This window comes from Crotalus tigris, unplaced genomic scaffold (genome assembly GCF_016545835.1).
Source record: "Crotalus tigris isolate CLP2741 ecotype Arizona unplaced genomic scaffold, ASM1654583v1 scf7180000017607.2124824, whole genome shotgun sequence".
NCBI lineage: Eukaryota > Metazoa > Chordata > Lepidosauria > Squamata > Viperidae > Crotalus > Crotalus tigris.
This window is the reverse complement of record NW_024096509.1, coordinates 1527255-1546159: the sequence shown is the minus strand read 5'-3', so window position 1 is coordinate 1546159 and position 18905 is coordinate 1527255. Positions and strand designations below refer to the sequence as shown.

At 36.3% G+C, this 18905-nt stretch overlaps 1 protein-coding gene across 1 annotated transcript; it reads left to right on the top strand.

The window, feature by feature from the left end:
• Positions 1 to 10153: 10153 nt before the first annotated feature.
• On the top strand, positions 10154 to 13354 carry LOC120298199 (vitelline membrane outer layer protein 1-like). The gene is made up of 4 exons (XM_039321665.1): positions 10154 to 10263; positions 10842 to 11042; positions 11328 to 11422; positions 12747 to 13354. Exons 2-4 carry the CDS (start codon positions 10872 to 10874, stop codon positions 13036 to 13038), a joined length of 558 nt encoding a protein of 185 aa, XP_039177599.1. The 5' UTR covers positions 10154 to 10263; positions 10842 to 10871; the 3' UTR covers positions 13039 to 13354.
• The last annotated feature ends 5551 nt before the right edge of the window (positions 13355 to 18905 follow it).

Below are 18905 nucleotides of genomic sequence, written 5' to 3'. Positions count from 1 at the left end.
GTCATTGGTTTCTTTCAATGAACCAGGTTGGGGCTACACTAATACATATGTATGTATTTCTTTGGATTTATTTATTCTTGTACTCTGTAGTTCACTTCAAAGAATACATAGATATTAAAGAAAATAAACGATAGGTGGGGCATCACCGCTTAAGAAACAAAGAAAATGGATGATGTAAGTTTTGAGGTTTTTTTTTTAAATGAGATGTAGATAATGAGCTAAAAGAGAGTTTTCTTCTTAGACAAAGCCTACAGATAATCACTTTTCCAATTAATCACTTTTCTGTTCTTTAAACACTTACATAAAAAGATCTCTCTTCCAATCCCATGCCTTTCATTTGTTCTGAATTTATTTATTGATTGATTTGATTTGTATGTGCTTCAGAAATGATATGTCCTTATTGTTAGATGTTCCGACTAATGAAGCACTTCAAAGAACTTTCAGGCATGTTTCCTAAAGTCTTTGTTACAGAGCTACAAATTGCCGGTCACCATCATGGACGTTTTGATGCCAGAATCTGACTTCCTCTTGCTGGCATCAAACTTTTCTTGCTAAACCCCTCCCTTATCTTGCAGTCACAAGTCACATTATCCAATTAGTGTGAAGGTCAAAAGTTTACTTCCTCTTTCTTTCCCGGGCTTTTTACCCCCCCCCCCACTCTAAGCTGTGTATTAACCCAGTAAATACCAGACACTTTTGACTATTGTCAAAGCAAGAATATACAGTTTTTGCAGCATTGACACTTATCTTCTTCTTGGAGATAGCTGGAAGTTAATATAATGTTAAGCAGCAGGCCTTTTCCTGAGGTCTGGAACTGAAAAGCAATCCCTCTGAGTGTCAGCTCCCTCGGCCTTCTGAAAATGGGGAAATATCTGCTCTTATCCCAACATGACCACAAACCTGCTTCCAGTAGGGAAATGTGTCCTCTTCTTAACTGACAGTAATACCAGACCAACCCAAGAAGCAGTAAACCGTATCCCAAACAAGGAACTACTAACTCAGACAAACAATCTAGCCAGTAAGCAAAAGCCTGGTCTATAAACTACCAAGAAGAAAACTACACTCCCACCTTCAAATCAGTGTATGTAAACAAAAATCAAACCCTATTCCCTTCTAGCACTGAAGATGTCTCCTAGTTGGTAATTAAACATTCGCAAAAGAATTGCAGTTTCTTACATCCAACTCAAGAGATCAGATAATTGTTTCCAAAAAGAAAACATGGGTCAGAGCTGTGCCTTCAGTAAAGCTCCAGCCCACTGTTTTTAGTTAAGATATGCAGGCTCTTGCTTGGAAAGGATCCATATTGAGGGTCTTTCCTCTGTTTCTCTATGTCCATGGGTTTGAGGGCAATAGAAGAAGAGGGCGACAGAGAATGAGATGGCTGGATGGAGTCACTGAAGCAGTAGGCGTGAGCTTAAATGGACTCCAGAAGATGGTAGAGGACAGGACAGCCTGGAGGAACGTTGTCCATGGGCTCACAATGGGTTGGACACAACTTTGCAACTAACAATGGATTTGAAGGCTGTACTACGTTACTTGTTTTCTCCAGCTACTGTGTGGTGTCTGTGTTCAGCTTCAGTATTCCTAGTTTGATGTTTCCTAAGGCTGACATTCCACTGGTTCAACTGGAGGAGATTTTTCAAACACACAATCATCTGAGCATGGCATTTTGTAGTAAACGAAGCCTCTGTATGGTTTTTAAAATCAGCTCCACCTAGAGTGGATTGCCGTGGTTATTATGAGGTTGAGTATTATCGACTTTTTCATTAGCCTTTTAGATTAGATCCAGAGAATAACTTCTTTATAATAGTGGTTTTTAAAATCATGATCTAAAATCTAAGCATGATGAACTTTGAATCTAATCCATGATCTCTGAATTGTTTAACAAAGTTGAATGATATTGTTAAATGTTAACATAGGGAGTATCAACACATCACACTGAGATTATGCTATGAAATAAAGCATTTACACCACAAGTTCCCCCAAGGAAATTCTTCTACCAAATGGGAGATCAGAACACTGGGTTTTTAATTTTAATTTTCTTTTCTGTTCCCTATCTCTGCAAACAAAAATTCTGGCAAAAATTTCAGCTAGGAAAGAAAAAAAAGTAAATGAATAATCCTTATCTTAAATAAAGATTCTTCCTAAATATAAGCTGGATAAATAGAACAGTTTACTTTGGGTAATATCAATCATTGGCTTTCCCCATAAGAAGACAGTTTGTTTGTTAAAAGATAGATTATCTTTTCTTTCAGTTTTTAAAATTCACACTGTAAACAATGATAGGAAGCTAATCAGAAATGTCCAATAATGTAAAAATATAAGCATCTATGTTCAATATAATAAAAATGAAATAATAAACACATGGTTTTTAACATAATATATACCCAGGTCCAGTGGTGGGATTCATCTGGTTCGCACCAGTTTGGCAGAACCAGTAGTTAATTTTTTGTTGCCCAGGCCCAGAATAGACTTCCGGAAGTGGCATCCACACAGAGAACTGGTTGTTCACATATTTGAATCCCACCACTGCCCTGGTCGGTTGCATTCAGCAACTCAGTGTGACTTTAGAGGAATTACTTTTTCCCAAGAATGAGAAATGTGTATTTAAGATTGATATTGACATACTGACATTGTCACTCAGAGTTATTGAACATTGGCAGAAACTGATAGGGATATTTAGTCCTTTTCAATCTAATCAAAGAAAGGCACCAAATTTGATATGGAATATTAGGAGAGATGGTCATTTATGTATGGCTATGATCATACATTATGCTTAACCAAGTTGTTGATGCACCTGATGGCTGCACTTCAACATGCAAAGATTGGCGGCAGTTGTGGTGGTAGGTTGTGTGTGTGCAGCTTAATGTATACTAGGTAACCCTGTGACCTATTGGGTTATACTTTGAAAGAAAGGCAATCTGGCAGATGTGACCAGAATAAATATTTAATTTTAGACTGACCATATTTTTTACTGAAATGCTGGACAGTTTTGTGATGAATTATAATACTCATGATAAATAGAAAAATAACTTTAATGACCAATGACCTTCAATCATAAATCAACAAATAAACAGAATAAACATCGGTGGGCAAAAAAGCAGTGGGATTGGAGCAACTTCCAATTTCCTGGAAGCTTCCCCATTGATTTTGCTTGTGGGAAGCTGGCAGGGAACATTGGCCATATAGATAATGCTATGGCTACAACCTTTTGAACAGTTCTAAAAAAAGGGGAATACACACACACACACATATGTATGTATACACACACAGGTTAACAGTTGTGCTTTCAGTTCAGTGGACCAACATCATTATAGTGTTTAGTCTTTGGGAACTGGTTTTCTTTAAAATATTGGGCTATCTCTTGCAAATTCATTATGTTCTTTATTAAATTATTCATGTGTGTTGAAGAGGAATCTCTTCTGTCAATCTGAGAGCTTGACGGTCCCTGTTGATATTGTCTGATTACCCAGACATCATACTTTTATGTGTTCAGGTCAGTCTTTGCTGCAATTTTTCTGTAGAACTTCTGCTTACCTCTTTTCTTGGAACAGAGGGAGACTTATTATTTCTGAAAACTCCTGCCCTTGTGACATCAAAGGCTTCTGAATACAAAAAAGTTTTGATGCAATTTCTTTTTGGAAGATGGCAGGGATCAATCCTTTATGACCAAAGTTTGCATCCTAAAATTGACATAAAATTTATACATTCCAAAAATATATAGTTTGACACAGAAGTATTTTTTTTTAAATTACTCCAGCAATTATATTTCAGAAAAATGTATTTTACAAAGAAAGCATTTTTTTAGTTTTATCAATTGGGAGTTTTAAGACCAAAAACTATATCACTAGGGTTTTTTTAGCTTAATCCCATATGAATCTATGTATATGTTTAATATAGCACATCCTACATTTGCGCAGCTTTCAGAGGAAGCATATTGATACCCTCACATAGAACACATTACGCTAATCTAAATGTGTATGAACGATTATAATTAGCTATACTGTCCAAGAGAGGGCACCACTGATCCAACCAAAATTAGCAATAGGTACTGTATTCCTATTACAGTAGAGGTCAGTTGGGTCTCCAGTAAGGATGACTGCAGATGCTCCCTCAATAATTTAGCCTTGGCCATTTGTACTGAAAGTATCTATCCAATAGTATTTTAATTAGCAGTATGTGTAGCATTCTTTACTTTTTGTTTTGTAGCCTTTATACCAAATTGTGTCTCAATTCTTTATTAGACATATTAAAACCATGTTTTCTTTCTGTGATAGGGCACATTTCTAACTAGCATCGATTCTTATATGGCAATGACAGTGTAGCTGAATCTTCATTTAAAGTGCTGACAGCATCTTGACTTCTCTTCCATTTTGTTTTTATTTTTATCAAGGTGATGGGAAAAGGATGAGATTAAATTGGCATCCTCAAATGTCAGTGTTCAACAGGGCAAACCTAAATATATATGTAAGTTAGTTCATGGCAAATTTATGGAGCTTATTTCTATTTCCAATTCCAAACTGAAAGAAACAAGGAGACACCTGGGAACAGACAGAGCAATAGCTCAGATGTTGTCATTTATCAGTATCTGAGGGGCTCCCACAAGGCAGAGGGGGCCACTTTGTTCACCAGAGCACCAGAGGGAAGGACGAGAAACAATGGTTGGAAACTGAACAGAGAGAAGCAACCTGGAATTAAGGAGAAACTTCATGACAGTGAGGACAATCAACCGGTGGAACAGCTTGCCTCCAGAAGTCGTGGGTGCTCCATCACTGGAGATTTTTAAGAAGAGACTAGACAATCACCTGTCTGAGATGGTATATGTTCTCCTGCTTGAGCAGGGGGCTGGACTAGAAGACCTCCAAGGTCCCTTCCAGCTCTATTCTATTCTATTCTATTCTATTCTATTCTATTCTATTCTATTCTATTCTATTCTATTCTATTCTATTCTATCAGATTGGAAATCAAGTATTCAAATTGTCACTCCTTTTCTTTCCAGACTGATGTAATTGGATTTGATAATCTGACAAGCTGATTAGAGTCATCATTTTTCAACTTTCAAAGAGAAGACCTGGGAAAGTGAAGTCTTTTTTTGTGCATTACATAGATTTAATTTATTCCATTATTTCAGTTCCTCTTTTTCTCCCATTCTGTAGTTTGTCTTAAGCCCTGCCTAGAACAATATGTGAAGCAGACCACTGTGGTTTTAAAAACCATGTTTTAAAACTTAATGAATATTAATCTAGATGATTCAGCTTATTTGACTAACTGTGGTAAATGAAGCCATGGCTAAATACCATCTGTGAATACTCCAGGTGCTTTTGCAAAGTGAACTTCGTGACTAAGAGGTTGTAGATCTTGTCCTCCCTTTAATATTCTCTAATATAAACAGGATTAAATCCCTTCTCAGATGATCCTCCTGCCACGGCTGTAAAGTTATGTCAGGGGGAAACCACAACACCATGGGAATTGTCCAATGGGGAGATATTAATCCTAACCACTTCACTTGTCTACTTAAAAGGATCCTTTGCAGTCATAAACTTCCAAACGCCTTTTAATGTGCAATAAATATAAGTTTTCTACCCACCTGTACAGAGATGACCTATAGCAAACGTGAGCCCAATCTGGGAAAGCAGGAAAGCATAAGAAAGAAGCTGAAAACTGCCCAGCTTTAATTCTCTTGGTTTAAGGGGAGGGAAAATGCTGTTGAATTCTCAAAATTCTGTTACTATAGCCTATATCAATAAAATATATCGAATTCTGGTGGTGCCTATTTCTTGATCTAGCTTTCCTTTAAAGGCTGACACTTGTCCAACCAAGGAGAATCTGACAGGAAGTATCCAGACAGCTGCTTCCTGAATCTGGAAAATAATTGTTTTGATAGCTTTTTTTCTGAACATCTAGGATAAAGTTCAGGTGGATTGGTATTTTCGTTCAAGGTATGAAAACCAATGATTAAAGTATAAACCCAAAGATTTCCCCACATATACCTAATTGGGCCATTGAGTCCAATGGATAAATACAAGAGAGAAAACATTATGCTGGGCTTCCTAATGCCTAAATATTTTAAACAGATCCAGTCTGAGTCTACCGCTTCTACCTCATTAATGTTATTTTCCCCCTTAATTGAAACATCCACTTGATTCATCTTTCTCTTATGTATGTTTATAGTCTTTTCTAAAACATTTCTTTTTTAATCTAAAGTACTCATGGGTAAGATATTCTATATCAAATAATGATAAATGAATAAGAAGCATCATGTTTAAATTTCACTATAGGAAACACTCTTCTTAGGTTCCATGAAGTAATATCTGGAGTAATGACTTTATTGTCTATTCACCAGTTAGGTTATTGGCCTTCCTGAGAAATGTGGGGAGAATGATGACACCTTGATTGAATTTTCTGCACAAATGACTTGACAATAAGAACAGTTTTTTGCCACTGAAGTCAATGGTCCTAAAAATAGGCTATAGGATGAATGTGAAATAATGAAATATTTCAGCTGATGTTCTCATCATTCACTGACCAGGTACCTGTCCAGAAACACACATGATCTGGTTTTCTTGAATGCTGGAACATTGTGGCCCTTAAATATTTGTCAAGTTTTAAATGTCAGTGAAAATGGATTTTTCTTCTCCTCAAAGTAATGGTGTTAGAAAAGTAGTAAGATGCTACCAATCCTTGCTGCTGCAAATGGTGACTCCAATCATCTGACATACTTGAAGATTCTGATTGAATTGTCATAGTCTATTCTTTCCATTTCCATTTCCATTTCACCTTATCTTCTTGCATTTTAATTTTATGCAGCAAAGAGCAACCAGAATGACTGGGGAGTTAGAGAAGCTCCCATACAAGGAAGACCTAAATAATCTGGTGCTTTTTATCTTAAGCCAAGGAGTGAGATGCAAGGTAACAAAAGAGAAGTATATAATATCAGCTTTTCTTCCACTTCCATGAGCAAGTAATTTATCGAATCTAAATACAGTTTTTTGTTTAAAAAACCAATACATTTCAATGTGGCATACCACTGTTGCATACTAACTCTTGAGGCACAAGAACCCCTCCTTAAATTCTTTCTTGGTGATAGCCATCCATGCTTTGATTACCATTAGCAATAGCAATAGACTTTTATACCGCTTCACAGTGCTCTACAGCCCTAAGACCTCCAAGGTCTCCTATTCTATTCTATTCTATTCTATTCTATTCTATTCTATTCTATTCTATTCTATTCTATTCTATTCTATTCTATTCTGTTCTGTTCTGTTCTGTTCTGTTCTGTTCTAAGCTAAGCATACAGTATTTTCTGTTCCTATCATGGGTATTTGACCACTCCTGATTCCAGTAATGGTTTCCAGCTAATTTTCTTCTCTTACCACCGCACTTATTTGCAAATGAAACTACAATATTTTTTCCTAAAACCTATCCTCCCTGTATAAATTTCTCTGGCTGAATATGATTACAATCCCCCATAGTCAAGTGTTTTGTGCAATCTAGATTTTCAGAAATCTTTCCTGTCAATTTAAGGTTAGGATATATGGAAGCAAGACTCAACATGCCTCTTTCTTTCTTCATTATTTTTTCTTTTTTCTTTTTCTTTTTTTTTTTTGCAGATATCTGAAGAACACTAAGAGACTCAGCCAAAGTTCAGAAAGATCAAAAGCTGCTCATTTATTGCTTGGCGTATTACTTTATTTGCTTTCTGCTTTATTTTATTATGTTGGTGAGTACCGTATTTTCCGGCGTATTAGATGGCCTGGCATATAAGACGACCCCCAACTTCAGAGCCGATTTGAATGCCTAAAAAGTCGTCTTATATGCTGGAAACTACTGTGATTTCCAGCATATAAGACGACCCGCAACTTCAGAGCTGATTTGAATGCCTAGAAAGTCATCTTATACGCCAGAAACTACCATAATTTCCGGCGTATAAGACGACTTGGCATATAAGACGACCCCCGACTTCGGAGCCGATTTCAATGCTTTAGAAAGTCATCTTATACGCTGAAAAATACGGTACTCCAAGTAGTAATAAAATTTGAAGAGTGCAATAATGCATTGATTTGTAAATGTAGTACTAAAATCAATCAGCTATTAAAAGCCTAAGAAGCTTTACAATGAGATGCCTGCATTCCATAAATGTGTCCCAAATGCAGGAGATTATCTCCCCTTTATTGCCAAAAACAGAGGTCCTATAGATCTGATTAGCTAAACAAATTACAAGTCATGTCCCTTACATAGCCAAAACTCTTAAGGTTAACAATGAACTCTGTGTTATGCCTGGAATCATGCAGTGGCCATTCAGTGAATATTTTCTTGCACTAATGTCTATCTCTTTGAACCACGTTACTATATAGGCTAGCTGCTGCATTTAGCAACAAATGCAATTTCCAGATACATTTCAATGGTAGTCACACATACAGCCCTTTGTAAAAGTCAGTGTGATATTATTTAAGTATGGTATCATCATCAGAAAGACTGGAAGAAATAATCACAGCTGGCGTACCAGGCATAACTGCATAAAACTGCTACTTGTACCAACCCTCTCTTGGGGATTTGGTGATAATAAAGATCAGTGAATGAATCAATGAAGATTACAGTCTCAGAAAATTAAGACTATTCTTTCAGAGGGAGTCCAAAAACAGTTTAACAGGCTGGACTTTAGTATTTTCCTATATACCTTTGCCTTTCTAGATTTAATTACTGCTTGCTTTCTCTCATCCAACTCATTATCAGGTATAAAAAATATTCAACAGTAGCTAGTCAACTGTTAACACTACAATCTACAGCTCCAGATAACCTCCATAAATAATCTCATGAAGATGTAAAACAGCATGTAGGATAGATTGGAACCCTGTGGGTTACTATACAGGTAGTCCTCAACCTATGACCACAAATGGGAGAACATCTATCACTAAGCAATCGGGTTGTTAAGTGAATCATAACCAATTTTGCTACTCTTCTTGGTTAATACCATTGCTAGGCTGTTTTCTGCAGAAATTGATGCCATCCAAACAAAATGTTTCTTGGAACAAGACATTAGGGTATGTTTTCTTTCAGGCTATAAGTTACGCTAAACATGGCACATTGACTAAAACTGATTAAAAAAAGATTCCATGAGATTATTATTTCACCATGTGATAGTTCAGCAATTCATTCTGACTGTTAATTTTCAGACATCATGTCAGTAATTAATTTCAGCAATTAGTTTAAAAAACATACTTTGAGTATTTAGCTTCAGCATTTGTTTTAGATCCACCTAAATAATCCATTTCAAACCTCAAAGACAGTAAATGTAGAGTCAGTAGAATTTCTTGGTTAATTCTTTTGGACAAAAAGACTTGTATAGACATATTGCTATGCAAAGATGTATAGGCAAAACTTAATGGGCTAAGGGAGTTTGTATTTTTGAAAATGTGCATGTTTTCCAGAGCATTTTACAAACTTTTTTTTAAAAAACCCTTTCTGGCAAAAAGATTCCCCACAGTCACAGTTGTTGAGTCCGCTGCATCTCTGCAGCAGTCCTTGGAATGACCATGCAATATTGTGATTAGCATGGACACATGGTTAATAATTTTGTCTTCTCTACAACAAACACAAAACTGTATGTTTTTACTGGGTTTAGTAAAAAGAAGGAAATCTATTCTTTCTAGTGGCTGTATTCATATATGGTGTAATCAATAATATGGTTTGTTTGAATTAGTGCTGTGTGAACCTCTGTTGTGCTGCACAAACTATGGTTTATTGTGGAAGTAGGCAACTTATATAAATTAATACCTTAACTGCTTGTTATTTCAAGGATGGGAATATGTAAAATCTCTGTGTGTGATCATCTTATGCACAATTTAGTGAATGAAATTAATAGTCTGAGTTCTCACAATACACCAAACTATAAACATCTAGAATAGACAACATTAAAAAAAATACCCCTAGGTCCTCTTTAACAAATAATGGCCTCAATGCTACTCACTTCACCTCATCATCACCATCATCACCAACAACACTACCATGCTTAATATGGGGTTTGTCTCTCTCCCTCCCCATCAGTTCAGTATTCAGTGGATTAAAGCAAAATGCAAATAAAGTAGATCTTATTTTCAGATAGCAAGCACAATTAGTTTTTTTATTTCCTGTTGCCATTCAGTAAGGGCAACAGAAGGTGCTCAGGTTTCATGACTCTGCCCTTACTTCTGTCCCGCCTACAAACAGTCCTACATTTAAAGTCTTTCTCATTCTAGCTGCAGGAAAATTAACTGCAGGAAGACGGTAAGTGGAGCTGCAGAGGGCTGGAGAGAGCAGAGAAGGCAGACCAGGGGTTGTGACTGAGTCAAAGTTACCCACATCTAGTTGTTTGGGAGAGTAGAAAGTACAAGTGGCTCTTATGGAATGTGGATAACTGTTTTTGCTCTAAGTATTAGAGCATAAAAGTGAGAGATGCCTTTCTTATTTCAGAAGGAGGGAGAGACTGAGCAATTAAGGCAAAGAAAAAGAAAAGGCTAAAGAGTATATAGAATGTTAAATAGAAAAGCTAGAGAGTAAGAAAGGAGAAAACAAAACATTAAGGGAGCAACAGATAATGTTTTGGCACATGGGCCATTTTGGAATGTTGAAAAAAATGAGATGGACACACTTGCAAAATGGCCGACTTGGGAATATCCCCCATGTACACAGTGATGGTCTTGTGAGCAAGTCTAATCCCAATACAACCCATATGTCAGATGGGCCAGTCCCTCTATCTCAGCTCTAGGCATAAGGAGGCAGTGACAAACCATTTCTGAAATTTTACTGAGAAAACTACAAGGAGATTTCATGAGGATACTTTGTAAATAATTCCTGGTTTCTAGGATGCTGTTTCAAGAATCCGACTGGTTTCCATGGATCTCTCTGCCAGGACCACTCTTCCCTTTACCATCTTGTGCTGCCTATGGAATATCGAAGCCCGAGAATATACAATGGCTCTCAGTGTGCCAAATGGGGGTAACCGGGGTGACTGGGGCCCAAATGCATTTTGTGAGAGAGGCTATGCTCATGGCTTCTCCCTGAAGGTAAAGGTTTACTTTTCAGATACTCCCTTGCTTCTGAATATTCTTAAGTTTTTCATTATCTTTCAAGAAGTAATTGTGTGGATGCTTAACCCTCTTTGATTCTATAATTAAAGAAAGGCATTGAGTTTGGTCTGGAATATTGCGTGGCAGATCTAATCTTGATCCAAGATTGATCTATTGTCCAATATTTATGGGTAAATGTTGATATTTCTGAGAATTGAAGTCTGAAAGAGAGCAAGGGGAGAAAGGCTGATCTAGAACTTTATCAGGATCACATTTTCTTAGGTAGAAGAAAAGCAAGGGGCAGGCGACGATACAGCTCTGAATGGAATCCGCTTGAACTGTACCGATGGCACAGTAATTGAGTCTAAAGTTGGACCGTGAGTAACTGACTTTCTGATCATATTTCATTTTCTTGTCATGAAGAATGGCAGAGGAGATGACTGGTGCTTAGTTCACTGCTACCCAACCCTGAATGTCAGCTTTGCTGATTTTAGAAGGGGAAGGCACTGAAAGTGTTGTTAAATGACCTCTCTGAATGAACAGCTGATGCTGAAACTTGGATCAGAGATTTTTGTGTTCCTGAATGGTGTAGTGTTGTAGCTAATAGTTTGAAGGCCATAGTAAGTGTATCTCTTTTGCCCTCTTCAGTTGTTCTTCCTGACATGCATTCACTCCACCAAGAGCCCTTATGAACTTTAGTCTTCCACACAATTCTCCCATTGTGCAATTTATGAATCTGTCTGCTGTTCTTATAACTCTCCTTGTGAGGCAATATGGATTGCAGTGCTGAGCTACATGCACAAAGACATAAGTGTGGCTGCTATTAATGTCATATAATGGAATCCTGGGCCTAGCTCTTCAAAATCAAATCCCAGGCAATTCAGTCACTATGCTAGGGAATATTTTTGTTACTGTGTTAAAGAATGATGGTAACCATGTATTATTTGCAATACCTTTTACCTATTTATCAGAGTGTTTAATTATGTCCATTGTAAATGAGAGTCTTAGCAATCAAAATGCCTCAAATCACGATTAGGGTATCATTGAGCCTGTGGAATGTTGTTCCAATTTTATTTATTGCAAAATCTTCTTTCCCCAAATAAACCATGGGGAAGGGCCACATGCCAGCCAGAGGGGGCACTCAATCTTCCTGTGGAATGCCATGTTTAATGTAACTAGGGAAACTGAGATAGAACCTCAGACTTCCAGTAAGAAAATGAGGCACTGAATTTCCACATAGGACTTGCTAGCTGAATAATGACTCACCTCTTCACTGTGGGGAATAAATTCATTCAAGGATAATAGAAAGCAAAGATCTTCTTTTCAGGGGAAAGGATGCTTCAATATTGTGAGACAATTTGTAGAATGAGAAGCCCCTGATATAATGGATTCTGAACATGACATGGATTAGGAGAAGTCTTGGGAAAGAGATATAATATTCTTTATCCCATTTTTCCTAGGGGTTTATGCCAGCAGCCACAAGACCCCTTGATTCCAATTTTTTCCCTACAATAGCCCAAAGACTTAGGTTGAATGTCAACTATTATTGACAGAATTATTTAATGAATGTTGATAGCCAAAAATAGACTTTAAGTTATTCCTAGCCCCAGATTTTAGCCATTATGCCTGAACCTATTGGACTGATCACAAGTGTTTAATTTAGACAATAAAGAGCTTATCCATCTTTGTCTTTTTTGGCAGATGGGGAACCTGGACAAAAAGCCAGGTGTGTCCCAGAGGCAACCTGATTTCTTTTTCTCTGAGAGTGCAACCACCACAAGGAGAGGGTGATGATACAGCAGCTAACAATGTCCAGTTCGCCTGCAGTGATGGTACTGCCCTGATGGGACTTGGTACAACATGGGGTGAATTTGGCCCATTCAGCCATCGCTGCACCACATATGGCATATGTGGGATGAAAACAAAGGTAGAGGATGCACAGGGCATTGGTGATGACACAGCACTCAATGATGTGAATTTTTACTGCTGTTAATGGTCGATACATGTTTTCTCATCTATAAATATACTTTTGCTATGCATTTTCAAGGACTGTTAATTATAGTTAAATATTAACTTGAGAATAAAGGGTGTGCTTGGGCATAATGTGGTAGTACAAGGAAACCACCCTCAGGTGTTACGTCTTCAAACAGTCCCGACAGGGGAGACCTAAGGGAGGTAGCAGAAACCTCAAGCATTGCAAGTGATTGACTGTCTTCCCTCTCATCATTTTGATCCAAGTCACAGTACCAAACTGTAATATCATGTTACTGATTGCTTGCATGGAAATAAAATTATGTTGCATCTTCAAAGACATTGGTTTCCTTCATGTTTGGGCCACAATAATACATGTGTATTTCATTGGGTTTATTTATTCTTGTACTCTGCATTTCATTACAGAGAATACATAAATATTAGTGAAAATATGCTAGAACTTCGCCAGGATTGGTTAAGAACCAAAGAAAATTGATGCTAAAATGTTTTGATTTTTTATAAAATATAGATAATGAGCTACAAGAGAGTTTTCTTCTTAGGCAAAGACTACAAACAATCACTATTCCCAATATCACTTTTCTATTCTTTAATCACATAAAAGAATATCTCTTCCAATCCCATGTCTTTCATTTGCTTTGAATTTTTTATTTATGCATTTATTGATTTGATTTCTACTTCATCCCAATCTAATCAGGCTCTTGGTCCCCAACAAATAAACAAAAACACTATTTGTGATAAAGAAAAATGTAGCTAAACTTCCTAAACATAAATAACAAAACAATGTGTTGCACTGACCTAAACACTCTCCAGAAATGGTCTGTCCTGAGCTTCTTCTTGAAGATAGTTGGGAATTGATATCATCTCAAACAGCTGGCCTTTCCAGGGATCTGGAAGTGAAAGCAATCAGCCCCCTTGATTTTCTGAAAATGGGGAATCATCAGCTGCTGATCTCAAGATGGCCACAAGGCTGATTCCAGTAGGGAGATGTGTCATTTGCTAATTGGTATTAATAGCAGGCCAACAAAGAAGAAGTAAGCAACATCACACAATCAAGGAACTACCAAGAAGAAAACTACACTCCCACCAAACGTCTATGGAGATTCTCAATCATCCAGGTCATGGTTGTCTCAAAGGTGCTTTTTGATCTCATCAACCATATTATGAAAGAAACAGCTGATGAATTTAGGTTTAAGAAATATTCAACAGTCGCTAGTCAACTATTAATACTACACCCTACAGCTGCAGATAATCTCTGTAAATGATTTCATCAAGACATAAAACAGCATATGGGATAGATTGGAACTTTGTGGCATGCTATACAAGTAGACCTTGACTTATGATCACAAATGGGAGAACATCTGTCACTAAGCCATGGGGTTTTTAAGTGAATCCTAAGTGATTTTACAATATTTCTTGCTATGGTTGTAGTTTGCTTGTTAAAAGCCCGATAGGAAGAGTCACAAGTGACCCCAAAGTACTGAAATTTTCTTAAATACTTACCAGTTGGTTATTCACTAAAAATTGCTAATTAAGACTATCTATAAATCTTAGTGTTAAACTATAGATAACAGGTACATCCAGATTTTAATGACAAGACTGGAATCACTGCAAAACAGTATGCAAGTCTTGCAGTAACATCCTTTTTTCATTCTTATGTCATCCACCAAGGCTATCAAAGTTTCAGTACCATATTCCAACTGTTTGAAAGGGATAAAATAATCAATACAATACAGATATTCAGCATGTTATTCATTTGTTGAACAGTGTTAATGTGGAGTAATATTGATTCCTTGAATAATAAATAAATAAACAATCAAACAAACAAATAAATAAATCTATGTTTAGAGTTTTGTGTTCCTTTCAAGTTAACACTTTGTTTTCTTTGTACTGGAATGCCAAAGGATATATGTGAACATGAATTGGGTGAATTAATAAAGTGCTGAAACAAGAAGGGGGAACAATTCTCATTTAGAATATTTGCTCACTCATCTTTCTAAAAAGCATCTCCTATACCACCTCTATTTTCAGCTGAAAAAGATATAAAAATATTAAAAAATAAAACACTCCCTACCTTTGGACCTATAATGGGAAAAACATACACAATACAAAATAGATTGGGAGAAAAAGCATAACCACTATTTCCTAGTTCTAAGATCAATATTTTCATCTTGGTTTGCGCTTCATTTTCACTTATATTTACTTTGGTAACTTAAAATACCAATGAGAATGGAAGTAGATGCATCCTCCTTCAGATATAGGCCTCTTGCCTTCACATGTGCAGTTATACCCAGAAAAGGTTACATACATTCTGATCATTAAATTGAAAATAAAGTACTGGATAAATATTTACAGCCAAATCTTTGAAGCTGAGCTTCAGAACGGTTATGTTGTGCATTGTTAAGCCTTAGAGATTAGTAAGAAATGAACTACATGTTACTCATGCTATTTCTGCTTCTTGATGTTGTAAAGATTATTGATCTTAACTCACTTTGAAATGAGAAATATCTTTTTTGAAAAGATGTGGAAACTGGGCAAAATTTCAAGAATGCCCCAGAAGCAACTTCATTTTGTTTGGTCTCAACATGGTAGAACATAAAGAAGAACACTTCATGAAAGAGCAGCTAAAAATGATACACTTGTAAAACAATTGAAAAGTCTTGGACTGGGTCAAAATCAGAAATCATAATCCCTCTTCATGGTCTGTTGGTTCTGGCCACTCCAAGATTATTGCATTTAATTCTGAGCACTGCATTTTTGGAAGCACATTGATGAACTGAATGTACAGAAGAAAGCAATTACCATGTTAACAGATTTCGGGGAAATAGATATGAGGAATGGCTGGAGTCACTGAATATGTTTACTTTATAAAAGAGAAATTATGGGATAACATGATAATTGCCCTGAAGTATTTGAAGGGCTGAAATGCAGAAAAGGGGGAAAGCTTGTGGGTTTCATTCTACAAGAGGATACAAGAAATAATGAGTTTAAATTATGAACAAGATTTTCCTAATGTCAAATGAAACAGTTATGGGCCACTTTGCTTGAGAGATTGTAGACTCTTTCACTTAAACAGAGTTTGGATGGCCAGCTGCCCTAGGTACTAGGTTGACCCAGGCCTGGAACTGAATTAGATGCCCTGCAAGGGCCCTTCTAAGTTTTTAGATACTCTTGAATAAGGCTTAAGTTCCAAGGTCTATTTGTCAACAACAGGAGAGAACTATTTCCTGAGTTGTTCCTGAGTTATGAAAAGACTTTTCAGCACCTTTGCTATTTTCAGGAAAGGTCTAGAATTTCTATTTAATCAAAACATTTTGGTGGTAATGAATTCATTTACAAGTAGTAGAAAGGTTCTTAACCAACTTTTAATTGCTTGTTATAAGAAGCTCAAGCATCCATAAGGTATATAAGCAATATATAAAAGCAAACCAACCTAGTGGCGGTATTTGATTTTATGTTGTTACCTCTAGGGGACATTGCATATTCCAATGTCTACTATCAAATTGAGCAAACACCATGATGAAGCCACTGAAGTATTTGGGGTTTTTTAGAAGACTTTTACCTGTAGTAGATTAAAAATAGACAGATATTTAGAATTTTTGTTTGTGATCATGGTAGCAGTAATCTTAGAACTGATAATGTCTATCACTAGTAAGGCAATTAATATCTTTATGATTGACACAAAGACAAAACATTGATGTAGAAATTACTTAAATATTTTCTCTGTTCTGCTGTTGTTACTGCAAAAATTGGGATTTCTCAGTTAACATCGATTATATTTAAAACCTATATTACACTGTTTTTGCTACTCTTTATAATTAGCAATTCATAGTTGTTTCACTGTTATATATCACAATCCACTTAGGAGCCTCTGGAGAGTGCCTCACCATGTGATTCTATGCTCTTCATGTAAACACGTGGGTCTCAAGAGGTTCGTGTTTAAATGTCAGGAGCAACATTTTCAACTGGGCTTATAAAGAAATTATGAAGCAATGGCATAACAAAGACAGATCATCTAAATCCTGTTCCATAGTCTTAGAATTTATTTTGAAACCATTTCTGGGTTCTGGGAACAACTTCTGAGCATTCCAGTCAGAACTATTAAAAACCAGTAGTTGACAAAAAGTTATGAAAAGTATAAAATAAAGAAAAAAGAAAGAAATAAGAAAAAAGAGGAAGGGAATGAAAACAGGTCACTCCAATTTTTTTTTAAAAAACTTCTGACCAACCTAGAGTTCTGGAGAGACTTTAGATAAGCACTTTTTAAAATTTGGGGGGAATTGTGGAAAGATGCAGAAAGGCGATTGATTTGCACATTAATTACTCTTGTCGACTCAAATAGTTTCCAAACACATAGTAGAAAAAATATAAAATAGAAATGGAATGCCTTTGTTTTTCTGCATCTTAAATACTTCTTAATCCTTCCCATTCCTTGTTAACAAAATAACAACAGTCACTCCTGGTCCCACCTGTTTTGAACCCTTCTCACTTACCATCAAAATGTTTTGGTGATTATCTACTCTTATTGATAAATACCACTGCTAGGCTGTTTTTTTGCAGAAGTTGATGTAATCCAAGCAAAATATTTCTTGGAACAAGATCGTAGGGCATGTTTTCTTCAGATCATAAGTTACACTAAATATGGCAGATTGACTGAAACCGATTAAAAAAAGTTCCATGAGATTATTATTTCACCATGTAATAGTTAAGCAATTCATTCTGACTGTTAATTTTCAGACATCATATCAGCAGTTAGTTTCAATGATTAGTTTAAAAAATATACTTTGAGCATTTAGCTTCAGCGTTTGTTTTAGACTCACCTAAATTATCCATTTCATAATTTAAAGATAGTAAATGTAGAGTCAGTAGAATTTCTTGGTTATTTCTTCTGAACAAAAAGACCTGTATGGCCATTATTGTTATGCAAATTGTTGAACTGAATGGCTATGGTGGCAAGACTATATGAGAGAAGTAGAAAACAAAACTAAATAAATAAGTATGTGTACATTTTCAAAATTAAGAACTTAATGGGATAAAGGATTTCTTAGTTTTGAAAATATGCACATTTTCCAGGGAATTTTATAGACTTTTCTTTTCTTTTCTAGCAAAACAATCTACATGGTCAAAGTTTTTGAGTCTGCTGCATCTCTGCAACAGTCCTTGGAATGACCATGCAATAGTGTGATTAGCATGGATACGTGATTAATAATTTTGTCTTCTGTACAACACACACAAAACTGTATGTTTTTACTGGGTTTAGTAAAAAGAAGGAAATCTATTCTTTCTAGTGGCTACATTCATGTGTGGTGTAATCAATAATATGGTTTGTTTGAATTAGTGCTGTGTGAACCTCTGTTGTGCTGTACAAACTATGGTTTATTACAGAAGTAGGCAACTTATACAAATTAATACCTTAACTGCTTGTTATTTCAAGGATGGGAATATGTAAAATCTCTGTGTGTGATCATCTTATGCACAATTTATTGAGTGAAATTAATAGTCTGAGTTCTCACAATACACCAAACTATAAACATCTAGAATAGACAACATTAAAAATATACCCCTAGGTCCAGTTTCACAAATAATGGCCTCAATGCTACTCACTTTGACTCATCATCATCATCACCATCATCACCAACACTACCATGCTTAATATGGGGCTTCTCTCTCCCCCCCCCCATCAGCTCAGTATTCAGTGGACTAAAGCAAAATGCAAATAAAGTAGATCTTATTTTCAGATAGCAAGCACAATTAGTTTTTTTATTTCCTGTTGCCATTCAGTAAGGGCAACGGAAGGTGCTCAGGTTTCATGACCCTGCCCTTACTTCTGTCCCACCTACAAACAGTCCTCCATTTAAAGTCTTTCCCATT